Source organism: Schistocerca americana, chromosome 8, assembly GCF_021461395.2.
Source record: "Schistocerca americana isolate TAMUIC-IGC-003095 chromosome 8, iqSchAmer2.1, whole genome shotgun sequence".
Taxonomy (NCBI): Eukaryota; Metazoa; Arthropoda; class Insecta; order Orthoptera; family Acrididae; genus Schistocerca; species Schistocerca americana.
Window position 1 is genome coordinate 491,858,281 of NC_060126.1, and position 20,913 is coordinate 491,879,193.

Genomic DNA, 20,913 nt, shown 5'->3' on the forward strand with positions numbered 1-20,913 from the left:
CAGATAACTGCTGTCGACCTTCTAACAACCTTACAATAACAAAGGTCATAAATTAATTATGATTGTAGTGTTGCTCACGCTGCTAAATATTGCATTTTCGGGCAACATAAAAGTTATATTATGTGGCAAGTGTCATTAGAGCACAGTTAATAAAGTCATTTCTTGAAATAATGGATAAACTAGGCAGTCATCTTTTCGTGTTTCCCACGCTGGTCTTGTTGTGAACTCATGGTTCAATCGTCGAAAATCTAGGTAGTGATGATTCCAAGCTCGGATGCAAAGAGGCCAAAGTGATATTCTGTGATATTCAAAAGTTTTATAGATGTGTTTCATAAAACATTCTTGAAGATTAAACTTTTGCAAGTTAGGACAATGGTGATGTAAAAAAGTAATCAGCACTCCGAATTTAAGTTACACTTCTTTTTTATTACTTTTGTTGCAATATCACGTAACTCGTTCCAAAACATCACATCACAATATAAAACATACTTGAAAATATCTTCCTCACTGTTAATGTTCACATTTCATAAACTGACTACAATTTGCGTCTTTTTAACATGACGACCAAAGCTTGACTCTCTAATAACCGCTTACGCGCCCAAAAATCAGAGTTACAAGTACGTCAAAGATCATAGTGACAAAAGAAAAAATACACATAAGAATTATATCAATGCAATATATTCGTATCGATCTATCGAAGTACCTCTACGTTAATGAAAACAAATCTGAATGTTGTCGCAGAAATATGTTAACTATTTTACAGAAACACAGTAGAATATTGCTGGCATCGAGAGGTTGAGGTGAGGTGCCGCAATGGTTACGTAATTCAAGTACCAGTACAACCTGTATCATTATTCATGCTAAAAAATAAAATAAAATTGTGAGTTATACTATCGTGAGTAAACGAATCAACAATGACTAAATCCAAGTGAATCGAAAGTGACTACACTGAATGCTTCGACATGACTTCAAATAGATTGAGTGCTGTTCTCACAGGCCCAGATGTAGGCAACGAATCGGGGTAGGGAGCACCGGAGTTCGGATACTTGTTTTAAATTCTAGTGATTTTCTGTAAAATGACGAAATGTCTAGTACGATAATGAAGTGGCTATTTTGTTTCGTCATACATATCCCGCTGAGTTGGCGTGGACTCCCTTACGACCCGGTTTCCGACGATACGTCAGCTGACCTCTCTCTGTACAAACTGAACTGTCAGAAGCGTTATTAAACCAACTATAACGAATGTTCGAGACGTATCCTATTTATACGCTATCACTGAGCGCTCTTGCCGAGTGGTTGTGCCTCGCCAAAATCGCATATCGGACAAATCATTTCACAAGTGGATGTTATGTTTCCATGTCTGCCTGCCTCTCGCATGTGAGAACGCGACTGATGTGGTGCCGCTCATTTCAGTAATTTCTTAACACTGTTAACACGGGATTGTCATCAAAGTGTTCAGAACCTGCCACTTTCACAAGGTGACGACGCTTCTTAACCCAAAGCAAACAGGGGATTACAATAGGTACTGTGCAAAAAGGGGAAGCAAGCTTCCACACCATGCCAAGAATATCCTTTGGAGCAATACACAAGAATAAAGCTATACAGATACTTCGTTTGTCTTGTCGGTATTAGTCAACAAAATGATGATTGAACAGAACCGTTTAAACGTGGAGGGAAAGTAATACAAAAGTAGCTTGCCAGACTGTTTAAAGGGTGGCTGATGGTTGTCCTAACCACATATTCGCGAACATTTGGAACAATTTCGTTTCTATTATCGTATACTTTCAGCAGCGTCAGTTTTCGCCCTTAATTATCGTATATCCAGCGTACTGTGACAATCACAATGAAAGTGTAAAAGAGAGTATTACGTATCGTGTCATGTAGCATGGTTACTTCCCGTCTTGCCCCGTTACGGGTGAAGCGGGGACGACAGCTTACACGCCTCAGTGCTAGATGTTATTTGCCTGATTTCACGTATACTGTCTCTACGGGGCAAATACATAGGGCGTTGGAGAACTTTCGTTGTTTTGTAATGAAATACGGTTCTTTAAGTTATTAAAGCAGCATCCCGTGAGACGTACGGTGTCCTTCTCCGAATATCCATTAGTCAAAATTTTTCATCATTTCTGTTAGACGCTCCCGCATGTAGCCATCCACAACACGCCGCCCTTCTTTGCTTGCGATCGATGTTCCATGTCAGAGCAGATATGAGACCTATACCCCTCAGCACTATTCATACACGGGTCGTCGAAGTGTTTCGCCTGCAATTATTCTTGTGGACAAGCTTAGTTTTTTTAGTTTCCTACCTTCTCTTGAATCTATATGCTCTTAGTACGGTGCTTTATATCTCTACGCATCGTTACTCCCAACTATTTGTATGATGCGTCTGACTCAGTTACGCACAAGCAATACCACAGTCAATCATTTCGTGATAGACACAACTTCTCATTTCGATAGATTAAGAGTTAAATTCTAGTATTAGCTCCGTAATAATGTTTTGTCGAGATCTAACAGGATAAAAGTTATTGCGTACAAATTTTTCTAGTAGATGACTGGATCATCTGTACAAAGCCCGACATCGCTATTAATGTCATTCGCCAGGTCATTCATGTTCCGTGTGGTTATAATTGAACTTTGCTTATTTAACACGTTATAACACGGAAGATAATTACCGTACAAGTACCAAACTTGGCAGCATTAAGTAATGCAGAATCAATTCGACTGAAACACTTCTGATGCGCTGCTACGCTACATCACATCATTACATACCGGTACCATTACTGCCACGAAAGGTGCTAAATATGGCGCCCAGTAATGTCCAGAAGAGTCTGAAGGCGCAGGTTTGCATTCTGCACAGCAGAACGAAGCATATCCATAATTATGCTGGCTATTTCTCCTGGTATGCTGCGCTTCAGATCAGCATATGTGTGAAAATTTCCTGGTAAACCCTGTCCTTCAGATAGCTCCGCAACCAGAAATCACAGGGAGTGAGATCAGGTGATCGTGCCGGCCAATCATTTGGAAACGATCGCCTGATAATTCGATGATTTGCAAATCTGTTTAGGAGAAACAGGTGAACTTCACGAGCGATGTGCGGTTGGGCCCCATCTTGCGTGAAAACCGTTGAGTTCAATGCGTATCTCGTAGGGCGGGTATGATATGCTGGCGAAGCACATCGCACTAACGCTGGCCAGTTGCACTGCACGTCTTTGGTCCTCGAGCGCCAACAAGTTCAAAATAGAATGGGGAAATAATGAAGCCGTGAATCCACACCATACGGTGACACGTTCATCATGCAGAGGAACTTCACGCACAGTGACTGGAGGTAAAGACACCCGCACTCGGCATTTCTGCGTGTTCACCTTATCCGTCAGAGAAAAATAAGCTTCGTCTGCCCATAGGATGGTGCAGGACCAGCCCCCGTCAACTTCAATCCCTGCGAGAAAGTGGAGAGCGAAGTCAACACGTCGTTGTGCGTCCCGTGATGCAATCTGCTGTACGATATGGATCTTATACGAATACCATTTGAGAATGGTTCAAAGCACCTTCCGTACAGTGGATCACGGGGTGTTCAACTGTCGTGACACAGCACGTGCACTGCCTGACGATCGGGAATTGCGCGCAGCGTTGTCTGCCGTGGCAGCAACGATTTCCTAAAACCGTCTTTGGCGCAACCGGTCATCGGCCTCTTCTACGAGAGACGCCCTATTCTCCAGTTGATTCGAACTTCTTCATTACGCTTCACACAGCAAGTGGAGAAATAGGAGCCTTCCGTAATCCCTTCAGACGGCGATATTCTCGAAGTAAAGCTGCAGCATTACTGTGGTTTTCTTTATAGAGCTTCACCAATAATGCCCTGCTCCTTTTGTCCAAGCTCATGTTGACACGTCAACAAGTGCACTGCGACTGATCAGGTGTGTGAGCCTATGAATCACGATGACTAATCACGGCACCTGGTGGCCGTAGCTGGAACTGGATGGTGGCGCTGCGACGCATGGAATTCATGCACCCCATACTCTGGACATTAATGCTACGAAGTTTGGTACTCTTACGGTAATTAGTTTCCTCGTTATAACGTGTTAAACAGGGAACGTTTCATTATAGCCATGCGGTATAACATGATAAGCACGTATCCCCACCTGCTAGAGCACCTTAGAAGTCTGTAGATGACTGTCCGTATAGCATAACTCCTTGCATCCAGTCCGACAGGACATTTTCTGTTCGTATGGAATCCTCGATAACAGCTTCATAGGAACACATTTTCCTTAAGAGACGTTTATTTCGTATTGACTCAGTAGCTTTCCGAAAGTTCACTCGTCCAGTCATCCGGTTTCCCTACCCAGGGTACTGAGATGTTGCTCGACTGGCGTGGACTTCCTTTGCACACTGTACCGCTGATGCTTGTGAAGGACATCCGAAATGTTTGTAAACTATGACGCCGTAAAGCGAAAACAGACCGCACTGGACGTATTTTTAGTTTTTCTGGTGGCCTGGAGATAACCTCACGAACTCATGTGCTGCAGATGCCTTATATCCGTTTTCCTATTGCGAAACAACGTTTACGTAAAGTAATCTGCTTGTCTGACACTGTATGCTGACTTTTAGGTCTTATTTGATATGAAGAACTCAACACTCACGAAGGACTTGCAAGATAAACTGCATGTGATAGTGTCACGAAGAGAGTTTATAAGAGTAACAGAGTGGAGTCACCTCAAGCAAGACAATTCTGAGGGAGCTAGATTATGAAAAGAGTCAGAAAAAGGAGTAGATATGTGTTGATATTTGGACAGCAAAGTAATTAACAACGGTCAAAGTAGAGAGAAAATAAGATGTTAATTAGCAATAGCGAAAATAAGAGTTTTTTAAGAAATATTTTAATATATAATTTGAGTGTTGAGAAGTATTCTGAAAAAAAAGAAAGAATTAGAAACAAGAACAACTGCTAACATGAGTAACTTAAAATAGATATCCTCACTGTAGCGAAGCAGCTTAACTCAATAAAGGTAAGTCCTTAGGTCAAGTTTGTATACCATTCCTTTCAGAGTACATTAATAAAATAGCTCCGCACTTATCAATCATACAAAACCGTTTGCTCCTCCAGAGATCCGTACCTAAAACTGGAAACTTGCGCAACTCATGCCAGTACTACAGAAAGGAAATACGAGTAATACGCTGAATTACAAAATGGTTCAAATAGCTCTGAGCACTATGGGACTTGACGTCTGACATCATCAGTCCCCTAGAACTTAGAACTACTTAAACCTAACTAACCTAAGGACATCACACACATCCATTCCCGAGGCAGGATTCGAACCTGCGACCGTATCAGGCGTGCGGTTCCGGACTGAAGCGCCTAGAGCCGCTCGGTCACCGCGGCCGGCAGCTGAATTACAGCACATACGTTAGCGATTTGCAGTAGAATTCTGGAACATTTACTGTGTTCAACCATCGTGAATTTCCTCGAAGAAAACGATTCATTGACGAACAGCCAAACAGATTCAGAAAATCTCGTTCTTGTGAAACACAACTGGCTCTTTATTCTCACGAAGTAATGACTGCTGTCGACAGGAGATATCAAGTTGATTCCATATTTCTAGAATTCCAGAAGGCTTTTGACACTGTTCCTTACAAGTGCCTTCTAATCAAATTGCATGCCTGTGGACTATATCTTTAATCGTGTAACTGGATTCGAGATTTGCTGTCGAAAAGGCCACAATTCGTACTCATAGACGGCAAGCAAACGATTGAAACAGAAGTAATATCTGGCGTTCCCCAGAGAAGTGTTATACGCCCTTTGCTGTTCCTGATCCGTGTAAACGATTTAGATGACAATCTGAGCAGCCTCTTAGAGTGTTTGCAGATGATTCTGTCATATACCGTTCTGTAAAGTCATTATATGATCAAAACTACTTGCAAGATGATTTAGACAAGACACCTACATTTTTCAAAATGTGGAAATTGACTCTAAATAACGAAAAGTGCAAAGCTGTTCACACCAGAGCTAAAAGAAATCCGCTAAATATCGGTTACACGATAAATCTAAAGGCTGTATATTAAACTAAATAGTTAGGGATTAAAATTACGAATCACTTAAATTGGAACGATTGCACTGATAACGTTGTGGGGAAAGCAACCAATCGGCAGAACACTTAGAAAATCCAACAGGTCTACTAAATACACTGCTTACACTACGCTTGTCCGCCGTCTTCTGGAGTACTGCTGTACGGTGTGGGATCCGCATCAGATGGGACTCACGAGGGCCATCGAAAAAGTTCAAAGAAGTCAGTTATCCCGAAATAGGGGAGAGAGTGTCATGGATATGATTGGAAAATTGAAGTAGCAATCATTAAAAGAAAGGCGATTTTCGCTGCAGTAGGATCTTCTCGCGAAATTTCAATCAGCAGCTTTCTCCTCACAGTGTGAAAATATTTCATTGGTGTGCACCTATGTAGTGAGAAATGATCATTGTAATAAAATGAAGAAATCAGAACTTCCACGGAAGTTTTTGTTTTTTCCGGAAAGTTAGAGACACAAAAAAATCAAATGGCTCCGAGCACTATGGGACTTAACTTCTGAGGTCATCAGTCCCCTAGAACTTAGAACTACTTAAACCTAACTAACCTAAGGACATCACACACATCCATGCCCGAGGCAGGATTCGAACCTGCGACCGTAGCGGTCGCGCAGTTCCAGACTGTAGCTCCTAGAACCTCTCGGCTACTCCGGCCGACGTTAGAGAAATAGCTTGAAGGTAGTTCGATCAAGCCGCCAACACACACCTAATTCTGAATCGCAGAGTAATCAAGTACGTGTAGATGGAAGTGTTTGTCTGGAGAGTACCGATGTACAGAAGTGAAACGCGGACGGTAAAGAAAAGGGGAAAGAAAACAAGAGGAGAAAAGCAGCTTTTGATATCCACATTTGCATACATACTCTACAGACGACTACGTAGTGCAGGCTAGAGGGTACTTCGCACTGCACTCCGTGTTAGGGTGCCGCCCCTTCCACTCACATACGACTGCTTAAACTCCTCAGCGCGCCCCACAATGAGCCTAACCTTGCCTTTGTGGTTCTTCTGTACGCAAAACTTAAGGAACGGTAGCATGTCCCACATTGTTCACTTAATACCGTATCTCGCATGTGAGTAGGTTTTCGTTGAATAACTGGGGTCTGTCTTCAAACGACGGCCAACTAGTATTTTCTTTTTTTTCCGCGGTGCTTACCCATAAGTCAAAAACGTTTCTGACCACTGGTGCTGCCGTTTTTTGCATGCATTCATTATCCACGCACGTCAGTGATACCAGACGCACAAGAGTTTTTTTAGTCTCGTTTGTTTACTCACTTCGTCCGGAACCGCGCGACTGCTACGGTCGAAGGTTCGAATCCTGCCACGGGCATGGGTGTGTGTGATGTCCTTAGGTTAGTTAGGTTTAAGTAGTTCTAAGTTCTAGGGGACTGATGACCTCAGATGTTAAGTCCCATAGTGCTCAGAGCCATTTGAACCATTTGTTTACTCACTTCATTTTCCCAGCGTCCTTTCAATAAACATAACTCTGTCAGCTGCTTTACCAAGGCCCTAGCCAATATTCTAGTTCAATTCCATATCCCCACTAAGAGTTAAATGAGGGCATTTGTACGAATTGACTGATTCTAATTGTGACTTACTGCTAATGTAGTCATAGGGTACTGCTTCTCCGAGTTTTGTGCAGTGCACAAAAATACGTTTCTGCACGTGTGAAGCAAGCTGCCAATCTTTACACAGCTTTGGTACCTTAACAAGATCTCACTGGATATTTGTGTTTCGAGCAAACATTTCATCGTACAGAGTGGAGCAAATAAAAGTAGCCCGGCCGAGCGCATACGATTGGACGTGAATGCATGCATATAACCACAACCGGTGACACGCATAACATGTGTTAAATAGCCACGTGATCCACACCAGTTCAGAGTGTAGTGCGGGCTGTGCAAAGGGAAAGATGGCACTCACAGCGGAGCAGCGGGTGTTCGTTGTGGGAAGTTACGTGACAACAAAATCGTGTAAACGGTGTGGTCAGTTGCCTGCTGAGAAGTTTAATGGTGTCAAAGAGCAAAGGGTGCCATGCAATGCTTAGTCCAAAAATGGAGTCAGACAGGATAAAAGTCAAAAGAGTCAAAAAAATATCCTGAAACGTTCCCGCACACCGAGGTTGCAGTTCACCAGAAAACGCTTCAGAGTCCTACCAAGTCAACCCGACTCCTGTCGAAAGAGACAGGCATACCACATCGACCATGAGGACGAATACTCCACCTGGACCTGCAATGTATCCCTACCAAGTGCCTGTTGTTCACGCATTAAAACCAGCAGATGCTCCTCAGCGCATCCAGTTGTGGAAGTGGCTGTTCGCTGAGATAACAATGAAAAATGAAATGGAATGATCGTATGGCATTGTTGGCCGGGAGGCCCCATACAGGGAAGTTCGGCCGCTGTATTGCAAGTCCTTTTTAGCTGACACCACTTCGGCGACTTGCGAGTCAATGAAGATGAAATGATGATGAACACACAACACCCAGTCATCACGAGGCAGAGAAAATCCCTGACCCCGCCTGGAATCGAACTCGGGACCCCGTGCGCAGGAAGCGAGAACGCTACCGCAAGACCACGGGCTGCGGACTGAGATAACAATGAACGGCTTCGACGTGATCGGTTCATTACGTCTGGTAAAGCCTAGTTTCACCTGAGTGGTTGTGTCAACTAACAATATCACATGTTATCACATGTTCTGAGCAGCAGAGAATCCGCATAACATCCACGAAACACCACTGCAAGATCAGAGGATTGAGGTTTGGTGTGCAGTGTCTTCACTCCGCATTACGGGTCCCTTCTTCTTTCATCAGACTCTGACTTCCGAGCGTTACATTGCCAACATTATGAAATCATTTGCGGCAGCATTAACGGAGAAAGAAAAGATCTACAGTTACTTACAACAGGATGGAGCAATCGGCCATCCAGCCGGCTGAACTTTGGAGCACATTTACACAATCCTCACGCCTAACAGAGAAGTTAGCAGAGGTCAGCCCGGTCGCGGCCCTACTGGCTGGCCACCCAGGTCACGTGATCTGTCAGTGTGCGATTACTTCGTGTTGGGGCGGGGGGCTCAGGTCTAACGTGTATCGCAACAACCCTCATAGTCTTCAAGGATTTCAGCAGAACGTTTCGGATGAGACTGCAGCAGTCCAGCTTCGATCCGCCCTCAGCAGCTTGCTGATCAGGGTCCAGAAGTGCCAAGAGATGAATGGTGGTCGCTTTTAACATCTGCTATAGTGCGTTCTACATTTCCTTTCCTCTACAGTGTTTCTTTTTACCCTGGAACTCTGTTCTCAGGGCCACTTTTATTTTCACCACCCTGTATATGACTGTAAGACGCGGGAAAAGTGACAGGTGAATGTCAGTATTGTCGACTAGATGACTGGCTCACAGTATGAACTGCATGGGTCCCAACACTCTCTAGGGCATGCTGAAATTACTTCTTAGAGGTCTGTTCAAAAGAAAACTGAACTTTTGAAATAGCATATCAGCTATAAGAGGGAGCGCGATACAGCAAGTTTGGGCAATGCTGCCAAAGTGACAAGAAAGAGCTTGAAGAACGAAGTGTGTTTGTGTTTGTTTGTGTGTGTGTGAAGTTTTGCTACAAATCTGACAAACCTTTCTTAGGCAAGCATACTGTGAGAACTGTATGTTCAAATGTGTGTGAAATCTTATGGGACTGAACTGCTTAAGGTTATCAGTCCCTAAGCTTACACACTACTTAACCTACATTATCCTAAGGGCAAACACACACAACCATGCCCGAGGGAGGACTCGAACCTCCACCGGGACCAGCCGCACAGTCCCTGACTGCAGCGCCTCAGACCGCTCGGCTAATCCCGCGCGGCGAGAACTGTATGAGACGAGCGCAATGCTATAAATGGTTCAATCGTTTTCAACAGAGCAAAAATGTCGGCTGGTGACGATCCAACGTCTGGACGACCCTCCACATCAAAGAATGATGACCATCTCGAGAAAGTTTGTGTAGTGACTGGATGAAATCGTACCGGAAATTGCTGACGAATCCTAGCGCACATGAGAGATGCTATGCACAGGAAAAGGCCTGACGTGTGGGAAAACCAGACTTGGCTGTCCCAGACCCACGCGTCACCCCATTTCCGCATGTATCTAGTAAAACCTCACGTTTACCTTCTGCCCCATCCACTCTATTCTCCGGACTTCGCCTCAATAAATTTTTTCCTGTTTCCCAAACTCGAATCCACCTTGAAAGGGCGTCGTTTCCAGACCATACAGGAGATTCAGAGCAATTCGACGAGAATCCAGCGTGCCGTCCCAGAAAATGCGTTCCAGGAGGCTTTAGAAAAGTGGAAGAAACGATGGGAAAGATGAATTGTCATTAGAGTGGACTGTTTTGAGGGGGACAATGCTTCAACTGTTGTACAATAAGCAGTTAATATAGTATGGCTGAAGTTCGGTTTGTTTTTGTACACATCTCGTATTTCTGTCGATGATTTTCCATCTGATATAAGAATCTGTGTCCTCTGAACCGAGAAGTAATCTAGTCACAAATTTTGTTTGTCCTGGGACATTTATTAATGTGCGTCCGTGTGCCACCGAGTCAAATGTTTTTTGAAAGTAAAGAAATACTGCACCGACCTGACCGACTCGCTTCGTGGCTTTCAGGGCGTCACGTGAGGAAAGCGCGAGTTGGGTTTCGCAAGAGCAATGTTTTCAGAAGCTGTGCTAGTTGGCCTCATGAAGATCACTCTATTGCAGAAATTAGTTGCTGCAGAAAAATGCTGAAGATTAGACGAGTAAATCGGAGTTAACTGACGTAGAGGTTGTGTATGCATTTGAGGAGAAAAATAGATCGGTTGAATGGACACATTCAGATGAGGTGAGAGAGGAACTAAAGAGAGAGGCCAAAGATTGGCTGCAGTAGGTTGCAATAGTTATGGAGAGATACAGAGATTAAGATGCCTAAAGAGGACAGATTAGCCTGGGGTTGTACGTTATACCTGTCTAACGTGAACTTCAGTGGTTGGAACACGTTCGGCTAACGTTAGCAGGTGTGCTACTATGTGTTGAATTGTATAATGTTTTTTTATGACGTAAAGACATTCTGTAAAGGCTGCGGATATGGATATGCCCACGCCTACTAGGCGCCACTTGATTTTAAATGTTTTATTTAAGAGAGAGCTTCGTATAATTTGATAAGTTTAATCTACATAACGACTTGGCATGAGATCCAACTCAAAATGGACATATTTTATACGGTAAATTTTTAAAGACCTGAAAATGACAGCAAGGTCTGTCGGAAACAATTGTAAATAAAGAAATATTTACGCGATCTTGGCGTTAGAAAGTTTTGCAGCGAATCAGTCTCCAGGCTCAGTACACTCCAAGAAGAAAAAGATATAGTAGGAAGGAACTGTCCGAATGTGACGGAGATCAGTAGATGTGATGTGCATGTACAGACAAACAAAGAGAAAGAGAAAGAGCTCCACAACGCGTTGGTCTACTTTTGGCCATTTTGCAAGCAGTTATTTGGCTTGGCATTAATTGATAGAAGTGTTGGATGTCCTTAAGACATGCCAGATTCTGTCCAATTAGCGCGTTAGATAATTTAAAACCCTGGCTGGTTGGGGCACGTGGCCAAGGTAGGATTTGACAAGCACAAAGACAAGCATTTAAAACTCTCGCTGTGTACGGGCGGGCATTGCTGAAATATAAATCCAGGGTAGCTTGCCATGAAGGGTAACAAAAAAGGGTGTAGAACATCAAGGACGAACCATTCTTTCCAAGGATGCAGCGAATGACAACTAAAGGGTTCCTGCTATGAAAACAACTAGCTTCACAGACCATCACTCGTGCTTGTCGGGCCGTATGCCGCGCAAGAGTCAGGTTTGTATGCCCCTGAGGCGTAGCGCCGTTTACCGATCCTACCTTGGAGGCGGTTAAGTGGGAGATGTGTCTCAGAGCTGGATAGTGACAGATGGTGACGCGAGACTGGACGCGCACGTCGTATATGCATCAGCCGCTAGAGTACAGTACTGGATAGGGGACTCTGATTAAGGTTCGACTGTGCCTACTAGAGTGCACTAGAGTAATAGAATGTTTTTCATAGACTGTTCTAGTATTTTCATAAAGTGTTATTAAGTCTTTTTGTGTATGTAAAATGTTATAAATGTGTTGTAGCAGTATGAATGATGCGTGAGTGTGGTTTAAGGTTAATATGTAGATAATTGTTTAACGAGTTATGTAGTGGAATTTAGTGTGGGAACATTTCTGAAGAAGTGTGGATGTGGAAAAGGGGATTTTTGTGGAATAGATTTGTAAAGTAAGTTTATGGTAAAGGGAAAGTTGATTCAGGTATAAATAACAATAGTAAATAACTTTATGGTTCAAATGGTTCAAATGGCTCTGAACACTATGGGACTTACCATTTATGGTCATTAGTCCCCTAGAACTTAGAACTACTTAAACCTAACTAACCTAAGGACATCACACAACACCCAGTCATCACGATGCAGAGAAAAATAACTTTATGCATAAACAAAACTTCAGCATATTAGATGATTACGTCGGTAAAAAGTGCAGTCGTTAGGTTTACTATTTTGCGGAGGAGGAGGATATTAATGTTTAACGTCCCGTCGACAACGAGGTCATTAGAGACGGAGCGCAAGCTCGGGTGAGGGAAGGATGGGGAAGGAAATCGGCCGTGCCCTTTCAAAGGAACCATCCCGGCATTTGCCTGAAGCGATTTAGGGAAATCACGGAAAACCTAAATCAGGATGGCCGGAGACGGGATTGAACCGTCGTCCTCCCGAATGCGAGTCCAGTGTGCTAACCACTGCGCCACCTCGCTCGGTTTACTACTTTGCGATTGGTTATTGATGGAAAGCGCCGATTGACGCGGGAGAATGTTGTTTTGCTATTGGCTGTTGAGTAAACTGACCAATGGTAAAGCAATATTCTTCGCGCGCCTTTCTCCGCTGGTAGAGAAGACTTAGAGTATTCTAGAGAAAAGTTGAAGCCTAGCCATGAAACAGTTCGGACGTGTGTAGTAGTAGTTCCGATGGAAATGATAAGTTGCCGGATCTAGCAGTGTTTCATACACCAAAAGTGTTGTAAAGTGACGGCATAATTATTCCGATGGGGTGTGTAGAAATTTCGGAACTTTTAAGTGAATTTTGTGACGAGAAAAGACATAAATTCCGCGTGGCGTATTGAGCAGGTCGGTGGCTTAAAACTGTGACTGCATTAGGTACCTATAGACTTAAAATTTGTCGAGCATTCTCAATAGAAACAATCCGTATTTCTGTAGCTATTACGTTTTCGGGAAATGCAACACCATAAACTTGCTAACGTGAGTGAAAGGGATTGCGAGTGACTGTTCAGACTAGCACGGGCTTGGCAGTGATACTTGTTCACCTAAGTTTCAGAATATATTAATTGAGTACAAAATTTCCAACCTTTCAGTTCGCGTGAAAACTTTCTCCCGAAACGTAGATTAGTGACTTTAATTGCAGCCTGGTTCACGTCGAAGTACAGTAGGTTTCACTCGGCTTTCCTACTGATGATCTGCTGAGACAATGTACACAGGTAGATGCAGGTTCGTCGTAAAGGGAGGGAAGGAACCGCGCCGCCGCAATGGTACTGTCCCTTGTGTCTCTAGACACATCTTCGATGGTTGTAGAGCGGTACCCATCAATAAAGAGAATTCCATTCCAGTCAATGAGTTCCTTCCTACTGTGCGTCGAGCACTAGACACTGGCTGTGGAGGCAAACACCAGGACCCGGCAGTGCGCTCACCTTGCGTCTGCCCAGCGGTGTCGGCGGACGCCAGTGCGGTGACCAGCAGCAGGGACAGCGACAGCAGCAGCAGCAGCAGCGGCAGCCGCAGCAGCTGCGGCACGCAGCGCGCGCCCCGGCTCATCTCTGGCTGGACTGGCCGCCCAGAGGCCCGGCCGCCCTACTTGAGGGACGACGCGCCACCACGTGACCCCCAGTCGATAGCGGCCCCGGACCAGCCGGCCGTCGCCATGGCAACCGCACGCCGCACCTGCCGGCTGGACCACTGCGCCAAACGCCGTCCTTCACCTACTGCGGTGCGACGGTACCCAGCGCGGCGCAACCCTGCGACCATTGCACTCTGTTTTCGGTGGCGTTCTGTACAAATTCGTGCACAACGGTAAAGAAAGTTGGGCTACAGACCAGTGTAGCAACTGTCGTGGTAGGCAAGCTGGAAAGGAACCGTAATGATTAGCGAACTAGATGTTATTGAAGTTGTGGTCTTCAGTCCTGAGACTGGTTTGATGCAGCTCTCCGTGCTACTCTATCCGGTGCAAGCTGCTTCATCTCCCAGTACATACTGCAGCCTACATCCTTCTGAATCTGCTTAGTGTATTCATCTCTTGGTCTCCCTCTACGATTTTTACCCTCCACGCTGCCCTCCAGTACTAAATTGGTGATCCCTTGATGCCTCAGAACATGTCCTTCCAACCGATCCCTTCTTCTAGTCAAGTTGTGCTACAAACTACACTTCTCCCCAATTCTATTCAATACCTCCTCATTAGTTATGTGATGTACCCATCTAATCTTCAGCATTTTTCTGTAGCACCACATTTCCAAAGCTTCTATTCTCTTCTTGTCCAAACTATTTATCGTCCATGTTTCACTTCCATGCATGGCTACACTCCATACAAATATTTTCAGAAACGACTCCCTATCACTTACATCTATACTCGATGTTAACAAGTTTCTCTTCTTCAGAAACGCTTTCCTTGCCATTTCCAGTCTACATTTTATACCCTCTCTACTTCGACCGTCATCAGTTATTTTGCTCCCCAAATAGCAAAACTCCTTACTACTTTAAGTGTCTCACTTCCTAATCTAATTCCCTCAGCATCACCTGACTTAATTCGACTACAGTCCATTATCCTCGTTTTGCTTTTGTTGATGTTCATCTTATACAATCCTTTCAAGACACTGCCCATTCCGTTCAACTGCTCTTCCAAGTCCTTTGCTGTCTCTGACAGAAATACAATGTCAACGGTGAACCTCAAAGTTTTTATTTCTTCTCCATGGATTTTAATACCTACTCTGAATTTTTCTTTTCTTTCCTTTACTGCTTGCTCAATATACAGATTGAATAGCATCGGGGAGAGGCTACAACCCTGTCTCACTCCCTTCCGAACCACTGCAACCCTTTCGTGCCCCATGAATCTTATAACTGCCATCTGCTTTCTGTACATTGTCAAAAGCTTTCTCTAAGTCTACAAATGCTAAAAACGTAGGTTTGCCTTTCCTTAATCTTCCTTCTAAGATAAGTTGTAAGGTCAGTATTGCCTCACGTGTTCCAACATTTCTACGGAATCCAAACTGATCTTCCCCGAGGTCGGCTTCTACCAGTTTTTCCATTCGTCTGTATATAATTCGCGTTAGTATTTTGCAGCTGTGACTTATTAAACTGATAGTTCGGTAATTTTCACATCTGTCAATGCCTGCTTTCTTTGGTATTGGAATTGTTATATTCTTCTTGAAGTCCGAGGGTATTTCGCCTGTCTCTTACACCTTGCTCACCAGATGATAGAGTTTTGTCAGGACGGGCTCTCCAAAGGCCGTCAGTAGTTCTAATGGAATGTTGTCTACTCCGGGGGCCTTGTTTCGACTCAGGTCTTTTAGTGCTCTGTCAAACTCTTCACGCAGTATCATATCTCCCATTTCATCAATGGAAGAGGATGTCCTCTTCCATTTCCATAATACTGTTCTCAAGCACATCGCCCTCGTATAAACCCTCTATATACTCCTTCCACCTTTCTGCTTTCCCCTCCTTGCTTAGAACTGGGTTTCCATCTGAGCTCTTGATATTCATACAGGTGGCTCTCTTTTCTCCAAAGGTCCTTTTAATTTTCCTGTAGGCAGTATCTATCTTACCCCTAGTGAGATAAGCCTCTACATCCTTACATTTGTCCTCTAGCCATCTCTGCTTAGCCATTTTGCACTTCCTGTCGATCTCATTTTTGAGACGTTTGTATTTATTTTTGCCTGCTTCACTTAGTGCATTTTTGTATTTTCTCCTTACATCAATTAAATTCAGTAACTATTCTGTTACCCAAGGATTTCTACTAGCCCTTCTCTTTTTACCTACTTGATCCTCTGCTGCCTTCACTATTTCATTCCTCAAAGCTACCCATTCTTCCTCTACTAGCGAACGAGATAGTAAACACTAAATGTCTTTTTCCAAATTTGTTTCACAGAGGAAGAATGCACTGTAGATCCTTCTCTAGATTGTCACACAGATGAAAAAATGGTAGATATCGAATAGACGACAGAGGGATAGAAAAACAATTAAAATGGCTCAAAACAGGAAAGGCCGCTGGACCTGATGCGATACCAGTTCGATTTTACACAGAGTACGTGAAGGAACTCGCCCCCCTTCTTGCAGCGGTGTACAGTAGGACTCTAGAAGAGAGTAGCGTTCCAAAGGATTGGAAAAGGGCACCGGTCATAGATTTGCTGAACTATAGACCTATATCTCTAACGTCATCAGTTCTAGAATTTTGGAACACGTATTATATTCGAGTATAATGACTTATCTGGAGACTAGAAATCTACTCTGTAGGAGTCAGTATGGGTTTCCAAAAAGACGATCGTGTGAAACCCAGCTCGCGCTATTTGTCCTCGAGACTCAGAGGGCCATAGACACGGGTTCCCAGGTAGATGCCGTGTTTCTTGACTTCCGCAAGGCGTTCGATACAGTTCCCCACAGTCGTTTAATGAACAAAGGAAGAGCATATGGACTATCAGACCAATTGTGTGATTGGATTGAAGAGTTCCTAGGTAACAGAACTCAGCATGTCATTCTCAATGGAGAGAAGTCTTTCGAAGTAAGAGTGATTTCAGGTGTGCCGCAGGGGAGTGTCTTAAGACCGTTGCTATTCACAATATACATAAATGACCTTGTGGACGACACCGGAAGTTCACTGAGGCTTTTTGCGGATGATGCTGTGGTATATCGAGAGGTTGTAACAATGGAAAATTGTGCTGAAATGCAGGAGGATCTGCAGCGAAATGACGCATGGTGCAGGGAATGGCAATTGAATCTCAGTGTAGACAAGTGTAATGTGCTGAGAATACACAGAAAGAAATATCCTTTATCATTTAGCTACAATATAGCAGGTCAGTAACTGGAAGCAGTTAATTCCATAAATTATCTGGGAGTAGGCATTAGGAGTTATTTAAAATCTAATGATCATATAAAGTTGATCGTCGGTAAAGCAGATGCCAGACTGAGATTCATTGGAAGAATCCTAAGGAAATGCAATCCGAAAACAAAGGAAGTAAACAGTACTCTTGTTCGTCCACTGCTTGAATATTGTTCACCAGTGTGGGATCCGTTCCAGATAGGGTTGATAGAAGAGATAGAGAAGATCCAACGGAGAGCAGCGCGCTTCGTTACAGGATCATGTAGTAATCGCGAAAGCGTTACGGAGATGATAACTCCAGTGGAAGCCTCTGCAGGAGAGACGCTAAGTAGCTCGGTACGGGCTTTTGTTGAAGTTTCGAGAACATACCTTCACCGAGGAGTCACGCAGTATATTGCTCCCTCCTACGTATATCTCGCGAAGAGACCGTGAGGATAAAATCAGAGAGATTAGAGCCCACACAGAGGCATATCAACAATCTTTCTTTCCACAAACAATACGAGATCGGAATAGAAGGGAGAACCGATAGGTACTCAAAGTACCCTCTGCCACACACCGTCAGGTGGCTTGCGGAGTATGGATGTAGATGTAGATGTACAACACAGTCAACGGAAGATATACTTTACTTGTTTTTCTTCTAGCAAACGAAGACTCGTTGTAAGTATTGCAGCATGGAATAAGGTACAGCTCAACAAGGATGAACGATGGAATCGGAGCCACAACTAGGCGGAGGTTGCGTAGTATCCTGTTGCGAAGTGGCTCCGACCGCCAGTGGCGCGTGCGACTACCACCGGCCGTCCTGTATCGCGACGGCAAAGGGCGCTCTTAGACCTCTAGTGGCCATTAAAATTGCTACACCAACAAGAAATGCAGATGATAAACGGGTATTCATTGGACGAATATATTATACTAGAAATGATATGTGATTACATTTTCATGGAATTTGGGTGCATAGATCCTGAGAAATCAGTACCCAGAATAACCACCTCTGGCCGTAATAACGGCCTTGATACGCCTGGGTAGTGAGTCAAACAGAGCTTGGATGGCGTGTACAGGTGCAGCTGCCCAGATAGCTTCAACACGATACCACAGTTCATCAAGAGTATTGACTGGCGTATTATGTGCGAGCCAGTTGCTCGGCCACCATTGACCAGACATTTTCAATTGGTGAGAGATCTGGAGAATGTGCTGGCCAGGGCATCAGTCGAACATTTTCTGTATCAAGAAAGGCCTGTACAGGACCTTCAACATGCGGTCGTGCATTACCCTGCTGAAATGTAGAGTTTCACAGGTGTCGAATGAAGGGTAGAGCCACGGGTCGTAACACATTTGAAATGTAACGTCCACTGTTCAAAGTGCCGTCAATGCGAACAAGAGGTGACCGAGACGTGTAACCAATGGCACCCCATACCATCACGCCGGGTGATACGCCAGTATGGCGATGACGAATACACGCTTCCAATGTGCGTTCACCGCGATGTCGTCAAACACGGATGCGACCGTCATGATGCCGTAAACTGAACCTGTATTCATCCGAAAAAATGACGTTTTGCCATTCGTGCACCCAGGTTCGTTGTTGAGTAAACCATCGCTGGCGCTCCTGACTGCGATACAGCGTCAAAGGTAAACGCAGCCATGGTCTCCGAACTGATTGGTCATGCTGCTGCAAATGTCGTCAAAATGTTCGTGCAGATGGTTTTTGTCTTGCAAACGTCCCCATTTGTTGACTCAGGGATCGTGACGTGGCTGCACGATCCTTTACACCCATGCGGATAAGATGCCTGTCATCTCGACTGCTATTGATACCATATTCTGCTAACAGAGTCATTGGATCTCGACCAATGCGAGCAGCAATGTCGCGATACAATACACCGCAATCTCTGTAGGCTACAATCCGACCTTTATCAAAGTCGGAAACGTGATGTTAAGCATTTCTCCTCCTTACACAAGGCATCACAACAAAGTTATACCAGGCCACACCTGTCAAGTGCTGTTTGTGTATGAGTAATCGGTTGGAAACTTCCCACCTTGTGTGAATGCTCTGAGAAGCTAATCATTTGCATATCACAGCATCTTCTTCCTGCCAGTTAAATTTCGCGTCTGTAACACGTCATCTTCGTGGTGTAGCAATTTTAATGGCCAGTAGTGTATGAAGCTGCTCGAGGCATGGCTCAGCGGGCACGCTCTACTGGGTCCGTCGGCTTCAGCAGGACTGCTGTCGGCCTCGGGCAGAAACTGGCAATTCCTTTTGCCGTTGCCTTGTTTGCACGACCCGAAGCTCATCTCTGCATGCACAGTTGGCCACGAGGCTTGGCGGGAATTAGTATCCACAGTCGTGGTTTGGTTTAGCGACGAAGTCCACTTTCATTTGGATGGATTCGTCAACAACCCAGTGATCAATGGGGCGGGCCTCGATTGGCCGCCATATTTTCCGGATCTGAACACATGCGACTCTTTTCTGCTGGGCTATATTGAAGACAAGGTGTACAACAATAACCCCAGAACCATTACTGAGCTGAAAACAGTCATTCAGGAGGTCATCGACAGCATCTGTGTTCACACACTTCAGTGGGCCATGCAGAATTTCGCTATTCGTTTGCGCCACATCATCGCCAAAGATGACAGGCATATCGAACATGTCATAACCTAAATCCGAATATCTGTAGTGATGTAGTGATGAAGTGTGTAGTTTGTATCTAATTTATATTTTGTTTTTCATATACTTCAATAATTGTCACCCTATAATTTCATGGGCATTTGTCTTATTTGGATGTAATGTACGCGTAAGCGCCTTAGTACTCTTTGAAAGTATATGAGTGCAGTATCATCAGAGAGGATGTATCGTCTGGGAGCATCCTTGGACGATTGTGGCAGCTTGTCCGCATCCGAAGTCCATGCCAAAATACGAATTATCATTTCTACTTATTCAGATTTCTTATGAGACAAGTATACTTTCTCTTTTCTTAAAAGAGAGCGAATTGCACCAGGCAAATCTCAGTAGTCAATTGTAGCTCAGAAAATCTGAAACTTTAGCTTCTGTATTTCTCACATGGCAGCATGTAGTTATGCGACAGATTGCAAATAAAACTCCTTCATTTAATAAGTTTCAACACCTGTAAGGTTAATCCATACTACGTTAAAATATAGCTAATTAAGACTGTGCTGTACTTTTAAGTAAAACAAAGAAACTACGACAAATTTCTGCCGTCTGCTTTCGAATTCGCGACCTGGGAACAATATGATGAACATAAACAAACATAGCATGGTTAGGAAACAGGAAAAATATAATGAAATGATAGTTTATTAACTTTCTAGTCACATATCTTGTGCTTATGGCTTCCATATGGCTATTGTCAGATTAAATTATGCAGTTGGCAGACGCTCGGTTCGGACGCCAAATCTCCTTGTTCGATACTCTCACACTGGATGGCATACTGATTCATCTGTCGCTAGCAGACTCATATCACATATTTTTTCTGGAACTCATGGTTGTATGTTACTAATACTATCATGACACTCAGAAATACAGATGATCAGTCATGTGTGCTTAGGTTTCTACTGTCAAATGATGTGTATATCAGCATGATCTCATATCATTCCTAACGTCAGCATGTAACATCCCTTTTTTTTATCGTCCACTTTCTTCGTTCCCTTATGAGAAAATTGCACCGTTCTATA

At 44.0% G+C, this 20,913-nt stretch overlaps 1 protein-coding gene across 1 annotated transcript in view; it reads right to left on the bottom strand.

Annotated features, from left to right (window-relative positions):
- LOC124545936 (pacifastin-like protease inhibitor cvp4) overlaps nucleotides 1-13,964 on the bottom strand; it is a 118,906-nt gene extending 104,942 nt beyond the window's left edge. The window contains exon 1 of the mRNA XM_047124897.1: nucleotides 13,841-13,964. Within this exon, the coding sequence (XP_046980853.1) occupies nucleotides 13,841-13,964 (124 nt within the window). The remainder of the gene's footprint in view (nucleotides 1-13,840) is intronic.
- Between the last annotated feature and the right edge of the window lie 6,949 nt (nucleotides 13,965-20,913).